Consider the following 20002-nt stretch of genomic DNA (forward strand, 5'->3'; position numbering starts at 1 on the left):
ACCTGATTGGTGATATGTGTCATGTAATTTAAGGCATCTTGAGATTATTATCCTATTCAGCTTTCTTGAAGTAAAAATGTATTTACAATTATGCCTATACAAGTTTATCTTGTTGTCCATCTTTTCTATAACCTTTGCAAGCTTTATAATAAAATTTATATGAAAAGTTTTCTGTACATGTTTACTTATCCTGTAACTACAGCTAATTAATGCATAACATAGTGCTATTGTGGTGGGTTTACTCATATGTTAATTCAGCCGACAGGTTTGGTTCTTAAGGTATCAAGAAAATGTAACATTTCCATATATTATGCACATGTCAGAACCATTTCAGTGTAAATATTTAAATTATGGTGAGCAGTATGTGATTTTCAACATGCTTCACAAGTTTGATTTTAATTGCTTTAACCAAAGATAACTATTTCGAACCTCTTACACAGCCGACTTTTGTAAATTATCCCTTAAATGTCACAAAGTTGCCAGCAGCCATGGCAGACAGATCTGCTGTGGCTGGTGTTGGCCTCACAGCACTTACCATGTTAAGTAATTACAACATTAACTGAATTGTTGGGCAAAAACATTCCATTCAAGGAAGATTCCTCAGACAGACATTAGAATTTTGGCTGCACTTTTGAAACAAGACTTCTAGGTGCATATACTTCATGCTCAAGGTCCCGAAAAGCTGTTAACACACCGACTGCAGTATTGTCACTAAAAGCCACACACCTGATGCCATATGCCTGGTGACAAAACATCAATCACCAAGCACGTCGTAACTGACATGTTAAATATAGAAAATTAGACCAAGAAAGTCAGTAAAATAGATTCTTGGGGACTGTTAATATAAAAATTAATAACTGGTAATGAATAAACAATTCAAGCAAATTTTGCTTTTTGACTTCATTCAGTTGTCAACTGGAAATCATTCTTACTTTACCTGTGAAAAATAGCAAAACCATTTGAAATGACTATGTACATAGTCCAATTAATGTTATAGTTTAGTAGATATTTCAGTTACATTTTGTTAACTATATGCAATAAATGAGTCAAAAGAAACACACAAACAGTGACATTTTCTTTATTAAGTACACTCGGGTTTCCACATCACCCTGAGGTACCGAGTATGATGCGTTACTCATTTTTTTACATGGCGAGTTTCTCCAGTAGGCCTATAAACCATGATACACAAACATACACACACAACTGTAGGACAGTAGTAAGAGTCTTCCGGCCTGAGAGACGCCAGGGAGAGGGAGCCTGATCATCGGCAGGTGCAGAAGGAGGGGGGCGCTCCTTTGGTCAGGGAGGGGGAGCAGGTCCCGAATGGGAGGTCATGAGAACTGCAGGGGATGATGGGGAGGGAAGAGGGGCATGGGCCTGGGGTAAGGAAGAGGTAGGAGGAGGAAATTAAGTAACACAGGCAAAAGTTGAAGATAGTGACACTGGATGGAGTCTCTCATACTTTTGGCGGCACTCAACATAAGACAGGTGATCCAGGGACTTGTATTATTGGATCTTCTTTTCTCTGTTGTAAGCCAGGCAATCCGATGAGTGAGGTGAGTGGCGGTCAGCACAATTGACACACACACAGGTGGCGGAACACAGGAGCTTCCGACTTGGAGTGGGTGGCCACAGTCATCACACAAAGGGGTCCCCCCTTACAGTGGGAAGGCATATGCCAAAAACGCAAGTACCGTAAGCACTACATAGGTGGAGGGACATATGGCTTCAAGTCACATCTATAGCACATAACCTTGACCTTCTCGGGGATGGTATCCCCCTTGATAGCCATAACGAAGACGCCAGTATCAGTGTGGTTGTCTTTGCGACCCTTCTGCACAAATCAAACAAAATGAACGCCACACTGCTCCATATTAGCCTGGAGCTCCTCATCTTTTTGCAGGATGAGGTTCCTACGAAAAATCAGTCCCTGGACCATATTCAGGCGTAATAGACACTGGGACATTGCCAAGACGAACACATGTACGAAGAGCTCCAGATTGGGTGGTATCAACAGGGAGCCCGACTACATCTTACTAAGGGACTCCACTGCACCAAATTTGTCCTCGATATTCTCCACAGAAAACAATGGCTTTTTGGCGATGATTATGTCCCCATCTGTCCTAGTACAGACCAGGTAACGGGGAAAGTGTTTCCTCCCAAGATGGCAAGCCTGGCCCTCCTCCCAGGCTGTAGGCAGGGAAGGGAAAGTTGCCGGGTCATACAAAGGAGCATTCAATGATCATTCACCATTCTGCATCTACTTGATTACTCTGCTATTCACACTAAAGTGCCTGGCAGAGGGTTCAATGAACCACCACTCAAAGAGGCAGCCATTTGAGAATGGCCAGATTTTTATAGCTTGATACGCTTCATGCTCCAACCAGAAGCCCTCCGTATGGGCGCCACCCAGCCACAGCAAGGGCCATCTGGTGCGGCAGCCATTGCCGGAAGCTCTGATGCTCCAAGAAGATAAGCAACCACTCCTCGGCATACATGGGAATGGAACAACTCAGGTATTAGTAGTGTGATCCCTGTGTTGTCAGGGGGCTCAGCCATATGCGTACATAACAGCCCCACTACACAGATGGGCTACACGTGCTGGTGACCTAGCAGGGTGGAAGGGAGCTACAGTGGGGAAGGGAGAGGATAAGGAAGGCGGGGACGAATCCACACCGCAGAAGCTAGGGAGGGAGTTCTTCTCCAAATAACTCACACTAAGAAATTTTGAAGTGGAAGTCATACCTGAATTGGAGACCAAACGCCAAAAAATGATTAAAGAACAGGCAACAGGAACAAAGCTGCATCCAATAGAGGAAACCAGGTGGATAGCCAGGTTGACGTAAATCAGAATAATGAGAGAGGGACAGGAGGGGGATGCGGAGAATGAGTGAGGATAAGTTGGGAGGGCAGAGTGGAGGAAAGCAGCCAGTGAAGGAAGCGCTAGTTGTAATAGCTAGAGGCTCTCTGTGCACCAATAGTGGAACAAAGCGGTTTCTGCCCCACATTCCACTGTTGCCAGATGTATCCAAGATGGCGGCAATGAAATGATCCAAGATGGCAGCCTGTAAACTTGGCAACATCTACATCTACATTCATACTCCTCAAGCAATATATTCGATACCTCATCCAGAAATGCACCCTCTCGAAACCTGGTGAGCAAGCTACACCGCGATGCAGAGCGCCTCTCTTGCAGAGTCTGCCACTTTAGTTTGCTAAACATCTCTGTAACGCTATAATGGTTACCAAATAACCCTGTGCCAAAACGCGCCGCTCTTCTTTGGATCTTCTCTATCTTCTCTGTCAACCCGATCTGGTACGGATCCCACACTGATGAGCAAAACTCAAGTATAGGTCGAACGAGTGTTTTGTAAGCCACCTCCTTTGTTGATGGACTACATTTTCTAAGGACTCTCCCAATGAATCTCAACCTGGCACCCACCTCACCAACAATTAATTTTATATTATCATCCCACTTCAAATCGTTCTGCATGTATACTCCCAGATATTTTACAGAAGTAACTGCTACCAGTGTTTGTTCCGCTATCATATAATCATACAATAAAGGATCCTTCTTTCTATGTATTCACAATACATTACATTTGTCTATGTTAAGGGTCACTTGCCACTCCTTGCACCAAGGGCCTATCCGCTGCAGATCTTCCTGCATTTCGCTACAATTTTCTAATGCTACAACTTCTCTGTATACTACAGCATCATCTGCGAAAAGCCGCATGGAACTTCCGACCAATTGGGTCACATCTACTAACCTAAGTCTACCTCATCCTACAAATTCTCGCCAAGTTTGAATTTTGGAGGACAATTACGTTTTCCCTGCCAAGCTCTGAAAATCGCATCAAATAAAATACACTTGTACTAACCTAAGTCACCTCCTGTCAATTGGCGGGAAAAGGACTGAGGTCTTTATTTCAAGTAGTATGGTCATCACTTTTGCCCCAACAGACATAGTACACATCTTTGAGATGGCAACACCCAGTGCGCTCACCTCTAAGTCCAAACTCCAGCTTACTTAATTCAAATCATTGCCAGCAGAGGAGGCTACCCCTGGCACCACCAATCAGCAGTAGCCCACACGCGTGCCACTGGTCCAGAGGTTGCTCATGTCACAGCCCTCGGTTGGACAGCACCAAAGTAGTTTTGCTGGAGAGTCAAATCTGCCCCGACGTCACAGCCACCGGTCGGTCGGCTGGCGACCCTCCACGAGGCTTGGTGGACAACAATATTCATCTACAGACTTTCTAAAAATCATTTCCTTCATATAGGTAAGAAAAGGGGTTCGCTACGCTTTCAACTACCTAGTTTCAACTACTTTTCAAGGGCCAGACCACCACCGCTTCCTAGGAACCGTCGCCGAGTTTGAATTCTGGCAGTAAAGAAAGGTCACTTGCGCGTTCGCTACCAACCTAAGAAAATTGTGGAAAAGAAAGGACACGTGTACTAACCTCATCCACCTGACCGTCACTTCCTCCTAGGATCCAGCGCCAAGTGTGAATTCTCATAGTAAACAAAGCTCACTTGCGTTTTCGCTACCGACGTAAGAAAATTGCTGCAAACGAAGCTCACCCCCACCACTGACCTAAGTCACCAGACCGCCACCTCTTTCCAGGGGTGGGTGGTAAAAGGACTAGGCTGATGGAGAGAGGAAGGAGTGCACTTTATTTATTTGCGAGCAATTTATTTAGGGAAGCAGTATATCTATTACAGAACACGCGTTCTGACATGCCCCACAGCACACATACCTGCAAACTACTCCTACATAACTAATGTATAAGGCTCTACACACACTCTTGCTAATTGTAAACCATCAAAAATAACAGAATGCACAACCTACATACATGCAAACCACTCATAAATTATGCAATACATTTATGCCCAGATAGCTAAACAAATCCTGAATTCTCAAAATAATAATCAATGTAAAAGACTCTGCTTGCTAATCGTCAACTGTCGAAATCATACACCAGCCTTTATTTAAACAGTTAGAGGCAGCACCACCACCAAGTGTATTCGCCACTGACTTAGTTCATGTCGATGCCACTAGAGGATGCTGTAGTGATGCATGTACTGTAATCTAAGATGGCGCCACCTAGTTGGTTCACCATGAGCTCCAGACCCCAACTGGCTTAGTACATTTCCTCAACTGTCAGAGAACGCCACAGTGACACCAACTGATGACGCAAGTACAGTTATCCATGATGGCAGCAAACGGTGTGTTCTCCACGAGGTCTAATACTACCACCAGCAGAGGACGCTGTCATCCGTTTCCTGTTTCCTGACATAAACCAAGATGGTTTCATATCTCGAAACGAGTCACCTTTCTCGAACCTATCTGCTACAGTAAAAATCCAACATGGTCTTAGTCAGTCACTACACATCTTGCAACAGCTCCCATTTTTACAGCTTTGTGCATGTGATGATGTCATTTTAAGTGGGAACTGAACAGAAGTCAGACAAAGCCATATCCACCACCTTCTGCAGCCCCTCTAGAAACAGAGTGAACTGAGTTACTGTGACAGGACCGTGTTTTTACCATTCGGCGGAAATGCGCGCATTGTGGTGCGTTCCTAAACTGTATACAAGTACTACAGATCCACGTCCATTCAAATGTATAAGCCCAACATGCTATCATCGTTATTCTCTACCCCTCATCAGACAAAAATTAACAACTATAGAAGCTCAGCTAACCTATCTGATATAGAACTCACATAGACGCCATTACACGCGCGATGACGCAAAGCTGCATTGGGGATCCAGCGCAGAGAGAAAGAGAGAGAGAGAGAGAGAGAGAGAGAGAGAGACTTCGCAATGCTTCCCAGAATTGCACAGCGTGCAGCCCTCTAGGCATTCCTAACTGCACACTTCGTCCCTCACTGAATTTACCTGTCAAACTGCTGCTGCCGCTGCTCCCTGTGTGGAAAAAAAAAAAAAACAATTAAACACACATGTATTGATACACTACAGAGGTTGTTTAAAGTTTCATCACCTCTGCTCTAGGAGAATGATCGTATCCCACGTATTATATTGTAAATCGCAAGAAACGCCCCATGTGGTCCTGTTTAGTTGTTTGAAACAACCTTTTCTGACACCCTTTGTACACTGCCAAACATTTCTTTTTTCTGACACGACTTCGAGCCTGCGCACAGGTTCTAAACTGGCATTAAGAAGGTCTGATCCACGGGCTTTCGCAGGAAACTAGACGTTGCACGGTGTAAATCATGTTCTTAGGGCTGATACCATAACATGCCACCCATCGGATCATTTTAAATAAAAGACAGCTACAACATAAGTAAACCGGAAGAGTTTGCTAGCGTTGTGTAGTCTCCAAATTAGAGTTCGAATGTGGTTCACGAGCTCTACATTTACACTCATTTTTCACACTGACGGAATAGCTGATAATTCTACATTCCGTTTCGACTCATTCGTAATTTTGCACACATGTATGCAATCACTGTTCCGGTGCTAACCACCCCAGAAGGTATAGCCCAGCCGCCAAAACTCTCCCTCCAACTCAAACAAGCATTGTCACTCAATCATTATTTCGTAACCAACAGCATGGGATGGAAAAGGCACCACCGATACACTCTAATAATAAGTATCATAGTTGATAGTGTGAACAATTTTAACACTTTTACACTAATTTCGACACCAACCATTGATTTGACAGCATGGCCCCCAGTTTGAGTATCACAGCTAAACCGCCCCTTTTACATCACTTTGCGAGTATGACTGCGAATGTGGATAGATTACTGTGCAATACATCCGTTCGTTGTTAATTCTCGAACACATACATGGTTAAAGTATACGAGACAGCACTCTACATATTTCTATCACCTCGAGCATATTCTTTAATTTACGATCTATCTCTCAGCGTATGGGAGTTACAGACCATTCTCACCATCTTAGGGTAAAAGACCAACCTCACACAGTCCTTAACCAACACAGAGAGAATTAATCTCCAAGAAAACAGAAGCAGAGTGCTACAGTCCAAATCTTGTGAATGATTATAGCCTTCCAAGTCCCAACCGATCCAAGTGCACGATATTTCTCGAGATGTTATTATGTCGAGGAGCTTAGCATTCCTTATCGATGTATAGTAACAGATTTCAAAGAGCCGTAATGTAATAGCATACAGTTAAGAACGACAAGAAAAGACTTTTTTTTTATACATGACAGAGTTCGAGATGAGTTACATTGGACACATTTCACCTAAATCAACGAAGCTATCAACTCTAAATTATTGTTCTAGAGACTAGGATCTGTATTTAGAGCGTATTGGTAAGATTGAGAACATCAACACACACACTCCTAAGACTACAACGTTCTGCACTTTAAACGGCCTATAATGTTAGATGTAATTCCGGCCTATCACACATACACCCTTCTTCATAGTTCCTCTGCACTGAACTATCTTATCGAATGGTAAAACATTTGCTCTTCATGATACAAGCGCAATATAGCTTTGGGGAGACGTATAGTGTCCACTGCTCACATCCGATTACGGTTCAGAAATTATATTACGCCCGCATAAGACCTACATAAAATGATAGTAGCAGGAGATATATCCTACAAGGAAATAGATAAACGCATAGCAGCAGCGTCCGACATGTGAAAATTACAAGTCATTCAGTCACTAACTCTGTAAACAGCGCATCAGTCGAGCAAATGTGTATACAGCGATTGCAGCGCATCACAAGCTCTTACCGCTAAGTTAGTTATGACCCTGAAGTCTCGATTTTACACCCAAGATGCGGCAGGGGCGATCGCATAAAAAAAAAAATGGTTCAAATGGCTCTCAGCACTATGGGACTTAACATCTGAGGTCATTAGTCCTCTAGAACTTAGAACTACTTAAACCTAACTAACCTAAGGACATCACACCCTTCCATGCCTGAGGCAGGATTCGAACCTGCGACCGTAGCGGTCACGTGGTTCCAGACTGAAGCGTCTAGAACCGCTCGGCAACACTGGCCTGCCGATCGCATAAATCAAAGCTCCTTTAGAGGAGTGCGTCAAGTTCCTTCACACATAATATGGAAGTCCTCTGATGATCGAGAGGTTTACCGTTAACGATCGCAAGTAGACAATGCTTTAAAACACATACGGAACACGTAGCTGAATATGAGTAGAATGCTGGCTATGTCATGTGACTGATGCATCCGGAATCATTGGTACCTCAATAGACATACAATATAATCGAGCCTCAATGGGAAAAAATTGACTGCCCCCCTTATTCCCTTCGTTTTGATAGCCATATTTTCCAGGATTCCTCCTGTTGCAGCATACTTGGTCCCATATACAAATTGTTCGGTACGAACAGGAAAATAGCAAAGTACTTCCTCAACTTCACCACATTACGCTCTATATTCGGTCATTATATACCTATTCCATCGTCACTTTTCGCAATTCTATCGATCTGAGGTCAGATCTATACAGGGTGTTACAAAAAGGAACGGCCAAACTTTCAGGAAACATTCCTCACACACAAATAAAGAAAAGATGTTATGTGTACATGTGTCCGGAAACGCTTAATTTCCATGTTAGAGCTCATTTTAGTTTCGTCCACCTACGCTCAATGGAGCACGTTATCATGATTTCATACGGGATACTCTACCTGTGCTGCTAGAACATGTGCCTTTACAAGTACGACACAAAATGTGTTTCATGCACGATGGAGCTCCTGCACATTTCAGTCGAAGTGTTCGTATACTTCTCGACAACAGATTCGGTGACCGATGGATTGGTAGAGGCGGACCAATTTCATGACCTCAACACTCTCCTGACCTCACCCCTCTTGACTTTCATTTATGGGGGCATTTGAAAGCTCTTGTCTATGCAACCCTGGTACCAAATGTAGAGACTCTTCGTGCTCGTATTGTGGACGGCTGTGATACAATGCGCCATTCTCCAGGGCTGCATCAGCGCATCAGGGATTCCATGCGACGGAGAGTGGATGCATGTATCCTCGCTAACGGAGGACATTTTGAACATTTCCTGTAACAAAGTGTTTGAAGTCACACTGGTACATTCTGTTGCTGTGTGTTTCCATTCCATGATTAATGTAAATGAGTTCTAACATGGAAAGTAAGCGTTTCCGGACACATGTCCACACGAGTGTGCTTTCGCGACAATCTTAGATTAGGTAATCTGGCCATGTCGTTGAATAATGGGACTTGCGTGGTCATTTAACTTAGTGAGAGCATTCTTTGTGGGTGTGTATGACACCATGTGGTGGAGCCAGAGTGATCTTTGTCCACCAAGCCACGTGGACGGTCGCCAGCCGACCGACCGGCGGCTCTGGCGTTGGGGCAGATTCCACTCTCCACCAAAACTGCTTTGGTGCTGTCCGACCGAGGGCTGTGACGTGAGCGGCCACTGGAGCAGTGGCGCGCATGCAGGCTACCGCTGACCAGTGGCGCCAGGAGTTGCCTCCTCTGCTGGCAATGATTTGAACTAAGTAAGTTAGAGTCTGGACTTAGTGGGGAGCGCACTGGGTGTTGCCATCTCAAAGATGTGTACTAAGTCGGTTGGAGCATAAGTGATGATCATACTACTTGAAATAAAGGCTTCAGTCCTTTTCCCCCTAATTTACAGGAGGTGACTTAGATTAGTACAAGTGCACTTTATCTGACAAAATTTTCATAGCTTAGCAGTGCAAATATAAGTGACCACTAAAATTCAAACTTGGCAAAAATTAGTAGGATGAGGTAGAATTAGGTTAGTGGATGTGACCCTATTGGTCTATTTCAGACTATTTTTTCTTAGGTGTGACCGATTATCGTATTGGAATTCGAACTTCTGACAAATATTTTTATGGAGGGTTAGGTTAGTGAACGTAGCCCAGTTGGCCTATTTTCTTAGGTGTGATGGATTATCCTATTGGAACTTGAACTTCGGGCTATTTTTTTCTGGAGGGTTAGGTTAGTGAAGGTAGCTCAATCGGCCTTCTTGCTGCCAAAATTCAAACTTCCCACCAAAATCCGCCATCTTGGATGACGTCACAGTGGCGCTCCCTGGTGGTGACAATATCAACTAAGTCAGTTGGAGTCCACACCTCGTGGTGAATACGCTGGGTGTCGCCATCTTGGATTACGTCACAGATGAGAGCGCCCTCTGGTGATGGCCATGTGTACTAAGTCAGTTGGAGTCCTGACCTTGCGGTGAACACACCTGCATGGAATTGCTTAAGTAATGTCTTATGTCTAAGTCCTTTTCCCACGAATCCTTAGGAGGTGGTGGCAGTCTGGTGGCTGAGATTAGTAAAGAGTCTTTCCTTTCGCACTATTTTGTTAGCTTAGTAGACAGATGGGAATTGAATTTTGTTTACCGCAAAAATTAAAAGTTGGTGGCAGTTCGTAGGCAGAGGTGGCGGTCGAGTGACTTAGGTTAGTAGAGGTAGGCCAATTGAGCTATTTTCCTGCGATTTTCTTTGCTTAGTAGAGATAAGAGCGGTGTGGTGCATTAAGCTGTTGGAATTTGAACTTACCGCCATTTTATAGGGGATTGGGGGTTAGGTTAGTGGACGTAGCCCAATAGGTCTATATTCCCGCCATTTTCGTGGTGTGATACATTATCCTGCTGGAAATTGAATTTCCCACCAAATGCCCTATATTCCTGCCAAAATTCAAACTTCCCGCCAAAATCCGCCATCCTGGATGACGACTTGAGCAGTTGCCAAGTGTAGAGGCCGCCATCTTGGATGACGTCATCTTGTATATATCTGGCAACAATGGAATGTGGAGCACATGGAGCCTATAGCTATTACAACCAGTGCTTCCTTCCTTCCCTGCCTGCATTTCCTTCACCCTGCCTTCCCTCCTTCTCCTCGCTTCCTCTCTATTGCCCCCTCCTGTTCCTCTCTCATTATTCTGATTTATGTCAACCTGGCTATCCACCTGGTTTCCTGTATTTGTTGCAATTTTGTTCCTTTTGCCTGTTCTTTAATCATTTTTTGGTGTTTAGGTCTCCACTTCAGGTTTGGCTTCCACTTCAAAATTTCCTGATTTTAGCGTGAGCCATATGGGGACTAGCTCCCTCCCAAGCTTCTACGGTGTGGATTCCTCCCCGCCTTCCTTCTCCTCTCCCTACCCCATTGTAGACCCCTTCCACCCTGCTAGGTCACTAGCATGTGCAGCCAGTCCATGTAGTGGGGCTGTTTATGTAAGCATATGGTTGAGCCCCCTGACAACACAGGGATTACACCACTAATACGTGAGTTGTTCCCTCCCCATGTATGCCAAGGAGTGGTTGCTTATCTTCTTGGAGCATCAGAACTCCTGCCAATGGCTGCCGCATCAGAGAGGTGCTCAAATGATAGACGAACGTGAGTGAACAGTATTTTCGCCAGGTTTTGCTCGTGTTTTGATGGTTGTTGGTCTTTTAGCGAATCATTAAATTAGTTCTAGACTGGCAATGGCAAGGAAAGCGTTTCTGAAGAAGACAAATTTGTTAACATCGAATATAGATTTATGTATCAGGAAGTCGTTTCTGAAAGTATTTGTTTGGATTGTAGCCATGTATGGAAGTGAAACATGGACGATAATTAGTTTGGACAAGAAGAGAATAGAAGCTTTCGAAATGTGGTGCTACAGAAGAATACTGAAGATAAGGTGGATAGATCACGTAACTAACGAGGAAGTATTGAATAGGATTGGGGAGAAGAGAAGTTTGTGGCACAACTTGACCAGAAGAAGGGATCGGTTGGTAGGACATTTTCTGAGGAATCAAGGGATCACCAGTTTAGTATTGGAGGGCAGTGTGGAGGGTAAAAATCATAGAGGGAGACCAAGAGATGAATACACTAAGCAGATTCAGAAGGATGTAGGTTGCAGTAGTTACTGGGAGATGAAGGAGCTTGCACAGGATAGAGTAGCATGGAGAGCTGCATCAAACCAGTCTCAGGACTGAAGACCACAACAACAACAGTAAGCTGTTTTCTCGGATCGCTTGACAACACTTCAAGGAAATCGGATTAATTGAATTTATTACAGTAAGATAAACTGACAATACTTTGCGTATTCACAAAGGTGTGCCGCAAGCAAATGGCGACATGCAAATAATCAATGTCCTTCGGTACATACAATGTCAATTCAAGCAGTACAATACAGTTCATAAGTCATTGCTGTAGCGTTTGTATGAGGGCTCATCTTCCACTCCAGCCACAGCTAGGCGGCGTTGTGCTTATGTTCTCTTCCTGTAGAGGCCGCTCCTGTCTTGGTATCGTCCTAGAGAGGGATTCGTCAGCGTATTATCGGCTGACGTCGTCTCACTGCCATGTCTGCTGTTCCGTTCTTGATCGTCGTGCCGGCTCTTGTCGCTAAGCCGGAACAGACACTGGCGAAACTTCTGCAAATGCTTGTTTGCTTCAGTTACTCGTATTCGCATCCATTCAAGCTCGTGTAGACGAGCCTGCCCCTCGCCTCTCGTCATCACTGTCAATATGTTGGGGATTTGGAAGGCAGAGCTTGCTACCTTCACTCCCTCCACACTCACAGAAACTTGTCGATGACGTTGTGAACAAACTGCACAGCTGTGGTTGTGTGTTGCATGAAGGTTTTGCTTTTTGTTATGGGACAAGTGCATTTAAAGTTTACTTTGCAGTTACCAATCGTAACTGTGCCTTCTAAACGATATATGAATTAAGTACTTTAGACAAACTTAGGGGAGAAAATAGTGATACCCTCGACTTATCCGAAAATGACGTCAAAACGATGTATCACTTGGTGCGACGATGGCAGTCGACAGCTTTGAAGTTGCCATATTGATTCAATTGTACTTCGTTGTTTGTGTATTTTAACTTACATGTCATGGCCGTGTGTCATTTCTGGTAGAGGTGTACTGAAGAAATATCAGAAAGATATCAGTACATGTCAGTTAATAAACCACTGCTGGCACACACCTTCAGAAGATCTTAAGCTGAATAATATTATTGTTGAAAAATGCTTGTGTTTCTGTCGTCTCGTGGTTAGGAACATTGAATTATGGAGTCACAGAAAGTTGGATTGTGTCCTGCTATGTTCCATAATGATAGACATCGTTTTTAATAGTGGGACCACAGGCATGTGGTCTCACAGACCTCAAAATTTATGATCAGTTACGGAATATATAAACATCACATGTGTCCAAAAGTAGCAACACAGAAAGGTATAAGACTAAATTCAAATATTTGTGATTGAAAAAAAAATCAGTTTAATGTAAACGAAAAGCAAATATTAAAATGATACTTATAAATTCCCATTTTATAGTTAAACTTGAATACTAAAATCATTCAACTTACATTTAACATGCCCTTTCTTAATTTATAGCACATTAAAAAATCATATTCAGAAAATAATATAAAAAATTAAAAATCTAATTAGTAAATAAAAAAAACCTAAATGTTAGTATGCCGACAGTTTCCACAAGCTGGCCTAGAACACTCTAAGCATGTTGGCCAACCAAATTGGTAGTAATGGTACAAAGTCTTTCACCTTTTAATTGATGGGCAAGTGCTATATGTCTTTTTGTTAGTTACTGAAATGAAAATATGAAAATGTAAAATATAAATGTGTGCTACTTTCATGAAACAAAAGAATCTTTATCCACTAAAAATATCATTACTTGCAGGTATTTTGTGTAATAGCCTTATAGTCCACTTTATATCCATTGCATATAAGGTTCCATTAAATCTTTCACTAGTGTGAACAAAAAATTTTTCCAGCAAATCCATTCACTGTCCCTGTTAAGTCTACAGCAAATCTGAGCATTTATATTGACTGTGTCTAGTATCCTGGAAAAATTACTTCAGAAATGTTCAAATGTGTGTGAAATCCTATGGGACTCAACTGCTAAGGTCATCAGTCCCTAAGCTTACACACTACTTAACCTAAATTATCCTAAGGACAAACACACACACCCGTGCCCGAGGGAGAACTCGAACCTCCCCAGGGACCAGCCGCACAGTCCATGACTGCAGCGCCCCAGACCGCTCGGCAATCCCGCGCGGCAAAATTTACTTATGGGAGGTATCTGACTAAGTATTGCAGTACTATATGAGGTGCATTTTTCATCTGGGGCGTCTATACCTCCCTTGGTCTTGGTGTAATATGCAACTATTTCCTCTTTTCCTGTTTCCTTACCTATACCTTTGCAGTCATGCATAGATGACACCAATATTGTGGCTCTCCTCTTTTTTCGGATCAATGGAAAGAAGAGTCATCGCTTTAGCAAATCGACGTATTGGCAGCCCTTTTGGTATAGTATTTTTTGTTGTGTTGTCGTTGTTGCATCAACATACACCAATCCATCTCTTAGAGATGTTGCATAAGTGGTTCTGATAAAACCAGTTATCACTGGTTGCACTTACGTTTGCAGTGGTTGGGATAGTCTCCAGACAGACTGAGATGTCTTATTAAACATACACACTGTAGAGATTTTATTCCTAGAATCAGTTAGACATTGCACTTTTATGCCACACGTTCTGAATTTGCACCTACCTCTGAAACCTATAAGTATTTCGTCAACGTACACGTTCTCCCCAGGTATGTAGAACGCTTGACGTCTGAAGAGTTCTGATGTCTGAGCTAATAGCTCAATTTTTTTCTCTCTTCTCTCGTTTTGGTATCGTCACTTACAGAGCTATCAAAATACAGTATAACCTCGTTAGCACGAACTCGCATAAGACGAACTCGCGGTTAACGCGGAAAAAATATGGGTCCCACCAGGAATACATTAGTTCTTATGATGTTTTATCGGTTAACACGAATTTCGGTTCAGGCGAATAACGAACTCTTTTTCAGTTCCTAGCGTAATTAAATTTCGCTGTAACACAAACTTCCGACCTTAGAGTATTCTAAAGCGTATTTTTTTCCGAAATGAATGTAGGAAATGTAGCTATAAAACTAATTATAGTTATTGTTGACTCGTTTTTAACGTATTGTAGGTTGGAGCCGCGATTATCACCTCAACAATGAGCGTATGTTGTACATTGTAAGACATTCAACAATGTGTGCAGCAGTGTTTAGGAACGTACTCAGTGCCAGATTTGACAGGAGTTCTGTTAGTCGTAGCCTTATCGAGTTGGAATACTGAATAAAAACTACAGTTACAACCTGTACCGTAGCACGCGTAAGTGGCAAAGAGGAAACAGACAGTTCTAAATGAACAGGTAAAGCGTAAGATTCTAGATGAAGTGGACCGTGGTACCAAGAAAACAGCAATTGCAGAGCAGTTTGGAATACCTAAATCTACTTTATCTACGATTATTAAGCATCGAGAAAAAATTATTAATGCTGCGGCATCAAGTTCTGGAAACAAATTTAAACGACTTCGTACTGACAAGTATGAAGACATCGAGACGTTACTGCTAGAATGGTTCAATCATACGCGTGCATTTAACATACATTTAACTGGCCCTGTGATTCAGTCAAAGGCAAATGATATTGCTAAAGATATGGGCATAAAAGAGACATTAAGTTTCATCTGTACAAATTTGTGGTGAAGCAAATAAAGTTGATGAAGAAAGTGCGAAAAGCTGGTTGCATGAATTCAACCGAGTGAGGGAAAAGTATGCCTCGTGTGATGTATTTAACATGGATGAAACTGGATTTTTCTACAATCTTTTTCCAAATCACACCCTGGGGATAAAAGGTGATAAGTGTCACAGTGGAGCACGAAGCAAACAACATGTGACTGTTGTACTGTGCTGTAATGCTGACAGCAGTGAGAAGTTTCGTCCCTGGGTTACCGGTAAATCCGAGAAACCACATTGTTTTAAAGACATAAATATGGACACTTTACCTTGCACCTACTCTCACCACAAGAAAGCTTGGATCGATGGCACATCATTTCACAAGTGGCTTCTTCGTTTCAACAGTCGAATGGTTGCTCAATATAGACATGTTCTTCTTATAATGGACAGATGTATTGTCCGTAACTTTCATGATCTGCCCTATCCAACATAAATGTTCAGTTTTTTCCACCCAACGCCACAAGCCGCCTTCAGCCTTTTGACCAAGGCATAATCTCTCTCATAAAGAGAGCTTATCGTAAGCGACTTGTATGAGCTGCAGTTCGTGCTTCAGAAAACAATAGTGCAACCCCAAATTGGAATCTGCTTGACGCAATAAAAGCCATCATAGCAGCCTGGAACTCAGTATCGCCACATCATATAGGGAAGTGCTTTAACAGAGCTTGGAGACATAGCAACACTGAAGATGTCCACGAACTAGAAGATGCCACTTCACATGATGAATGGACAGTTCTGCAGGACGTTGCGAACCCTGGGATTAGTTTCGAAGAATTCATTAGTGTAGACGACGATGTTGCCGTATGTGCTTCTGTGGAATCGGATGTGCCAAAAGCTGTGAACGAGGTGCAAGAAGGGCCATCAGAAGAAAATGAAGAGGAAGAGAATACAGATACCATTCCACCTATCAGTCAGGAGATGTTTACAGCCTTGGACTGTATAGAACGATTCGCTTGAACATCCGCCTGCTGGGTTTACGGACGCTATCATTACAGTTGGTTGTGACATTACAAAATATTATCATTCCCAATGAACGCTAGCGAAGCATGACCAAATTTTTTCCAAGAAAGTAACGTACAAATTTGTGAGTACTTGTAATTTTACCATCACTTTATACAGTAGTGTTATAAGTCTACAATAACGTGATTGATAGTGTAGTATATTACACTTTAGTGTACTGCTGTACATGTATACTTATTAAAATCTGTGTTTTTCACTTAACACGAATTTTTCAACACGAACTCCTGATTTTTCGGTCCCTTCGGATTCGTGTTTACGAAGTTTTACTGTAATAGCAAATCTGTTAACAATTCTTTATTTCACTGAATATTTCTCATCCAGCTGTGTGCACTAGAAACCCAATAAATGTCATCATTTCCAAATAGCCAATATTTCTCATACCGACATCACTGTAATTGGTATCACACAGATCCCCCATTTTTCCTCGTCTTTCATTAGTGTGAAGAACAATATTGCTTATGAAATCATCAGTTATTAGTAATGACCACATTTCGAGAGGTTTTGGTTCATGCCTACTTTCAGCTGAATGCATTATTATGTTACGTTTTGATATTAGAGTTCGCATATTAGCAAACGGTATTTCTATCGACTTGTAACATCTATTTTGACAACAAAAAGCCTTGCCTGTGTTTTGAGATTGTTGAATTTCGGTAATGTTGATATTGTTGTCACTGTTTTGCGTACAGCACGAATCATCTATGTGTGAAACTTCACTCTGTTAAGGTAAGCTGTTGTGCTGGCTACCAATTATATTAGTAAAACAATCACATCACAGTTTTTAATATCGTGCTGCAACCACTACCCGACTATTTCAGCAATTTTCGGATTGTTCAGATAATGAAGGCATGTGGATAGTTCTGATTCTACAGCAACTGAGAATGGAAAGGTGGCGCGCTTCCCAGAAAATCAATTATGCTTGTCTCCAGCTTTCTAGGGGTCTGAGAACCACATGACTATGGTTACGAGATACGCTGATTTTCTTCACTTTTGTATCAGATATTCAGACTTTCTCACTACAGTAATACAAGTATGATTTGCAATATTTGATGTTACATATAAGAGTACGCTCTCTCAGGGACGAATTTCTTCGATTTTGTGATCTCTGCCTCATCAATATATGAAGGATGAAATTGCTGCAAGTGAAACAATCAGTAACGACGTTTGTATTTCTACTTGTCACAAATAATGATCTTTTTGCCAAATATGTCACGACATCCGAGGATGTGGTTAGGCAGGAACTTCGGTCACAGTAATGAAATTTATATTCCCTGCTTGTCACAAATATTTGACTATTTATTTCCGAATACCGTATGTTGCGATTTCAGAGGGTGTGTTTAGTCAGAAATATAGGAGGGCAGCTTAAACTGCTGCGAGTGAAACTAGCATTCGTAACATTCAAATTCTTCCTTGTCACATGTATAGGGCTGTCTGTTTCCGAATGTGTTGTGATTTCTGAGAGTGTGCTTAGGTAGAACCTAAGAGAACAACTTAAATTGCTGTGTGCGGCATATTTAGCTGTTTCTTCTGCGAACATGTTGCAATTTCAGTGTTCACACTAGCCCAAAGGAGAAGCTTGTGTCATTGACTTACTCGAAACGTGCTGCTGGACATCAACACGTCGTTTTCATGTCACTTCCTAAACTAGTAGCCATGATCCCGGACATGGCGCGGATTTTCCCTAGCAGGGATCAACTTATAGTTGGACTGAACAGAACGACATCGGGAATTCCCCGTTATTAATATAGATCAGAGATTCGTAATTTGCAGAGAGCTCATTTGTCTGAAACGTAATAATTTACTGAGGTAGAACAGGGACAAAATCTTGTATACCGTATTCTCCTTTATCCATCCACGTCACTTCTAAAAATATACATCGAAAGAAAATGAGAAAAACCATTGACCTCGTAGAGTTTGAGAATGAATCGATAACAACGAAATTTATCATCAGTCGTCACTGCAAAGCGACTCTGTCTGCATGCCTTTTTTCACCCAACACTTCTGACAAAAAATTTCTCTGAATCTGAGGTCTCGGGAGGATTCGCCGAATGTTCGTTGTCAAGGAAACACGTAAATAGTTATTCATCGTTTGAGTGAGCAATGCATTATTTACTGTAATTTTCCGGAATGGCAGAAAAAGTTGTATCATATCCGACTACACTTGTGAAATACGACAATCCAGTGTTGGTGACTAGGCATCCGGAGAAGAAACCAACATCTGAGGTATAGTTAAATAGAATTGTTATTCTCAAGCAACGCGCACCGCTTGTATCACTGAATCTGACACGCTTGTAAACAGCTATAACTGGCATTAAAAAATATGTGCTGGCGTCAGTTCTGGAACGTTTTTGCGTTATACTGAATCATTTAGTAATCGAAACTGTGTGTTTACCGATTACAAAATATGTGAAAGGGTAAGCGAGTGGTATATTAGAACAGAAGTATCACGTGTTTCAACGATAATCATGAAACAAATAGTAGCTGCTGTATTCCACGTTTGACGAAACCCTTTGTTAATGAAATTGACGAGGAGCTCTCAAGCGTCCAGCGTCTGACGATCGAGCTGAAACCTGAACAATGCACAACATGACAGACGGGTACCGGTAGTGCTAGGCCTATAGCTACTGCTAAGGAAAGTCTTTATTCAAGTTTATCGTGTACATCGCGCTTTTTGTGGATTTCAGAAAGTTACACTAATTAATTCACGGACTGAAAGGGGAAAATTTTCTTTGACTTAAGAACAATCTCCGCTAAATCTCACTCCACCATGCAGTAACGCGTATCTTTAATTCTTGCAAAAGTTTATTTAAAGGAAATCTTATCGGTATACAAACATAGGAAAGCTTTACTACTCCGCATTCAAGACGTTCACATGGGCTGAAACGAGGCCGATCGCTGTATGATTTTCAGCTATTCCTCTGAGAAAGCTAGGATTGAACAAATCGGACAGAAACTATATGGCGGAAATTGTGGAAACATACCTTTGAAAATGGTTATTTTTGTTATAAGCCTCATTTCTTTTAGTCACTGTCACTGTAATCTGTTATTCCGCCACATATGTTCGTACCGATACCACATCTGCTTCCTCTTTAGAAAACCGGTATTAGCAAGTCTCATTGGGCACGGGTATAACATTTTGGATAAATGATAGTGACGGACTGTTCTCTTAAACTATAAACATGAACTATAGACTGTCGTTTATAATGCGTAACAGCAGGGGTTAGTAGGGCCTATATTAAATGTGAGTAAAACTTTTTCTGCAACTGTGCATAGCGTCTATTTACAACTGTTCGACACCATTTGCAAATGGTCTAACCCACGAAGTCTAGCTTCACATTACTAGACGAATGGCAATTTAGAAGTAGCTAAAAACGATTCCAGTTCCTACCCTGTTAACAACTTGGGTAAACTATATTTTTTACAATTTTCTTGAAACAAAGATACACGATTAAGCTGTATATT

General features: G+C 42.1%; 1 protein-coding gene across 2 annotated transcripts in view; it reads left to right on the forward strand.

Annotated features, from left to right (window-relative positions):
• Nucleotides 1-20002, forward strand: part of LOC126365722 (33 kDa inner dynein arm light chain, axonemal) — an 86390-nt gene that overhangs the window by 10264 nt on the left and 56124 nt on the right. The window contains exon 1 of one of the 2 annotated variants that reach the window (XM_050008169.1): nucleotides 18538-18763. The exons of the other annotated variant lie outside the window; for it this stretch is intronic. Coding sequence (XP_049864126.1) covers nucleotides 18668-18763 — 96 coding nt within the window. The 5' untranslated portion in view covers nucleotides 18538-18667. Of the gene's footprint in view, nucleotides 1-18537; nucleotides 18764-20002 lie in introns of those variants that run through there. 2 annotated transcript variants of the gene reach the window in all.

The sequence above is a fragment of the Schistocerca gregaria genome, chromosome 1 (genome assembly GCF_023897955.1).
Source record: "Schistocerca gregaria isolate iqSchGreg1 chromosome 1, iqSchGreg1.2, whole genome shotgun sequence".
Taxonomy (NCBI): domain Eukaryota; kingdom Metazoa; phylum Arthropoda; class Insecta; order Orthoptera; family Acrididae; genus Schistocerca; species Schistocerca gregaria.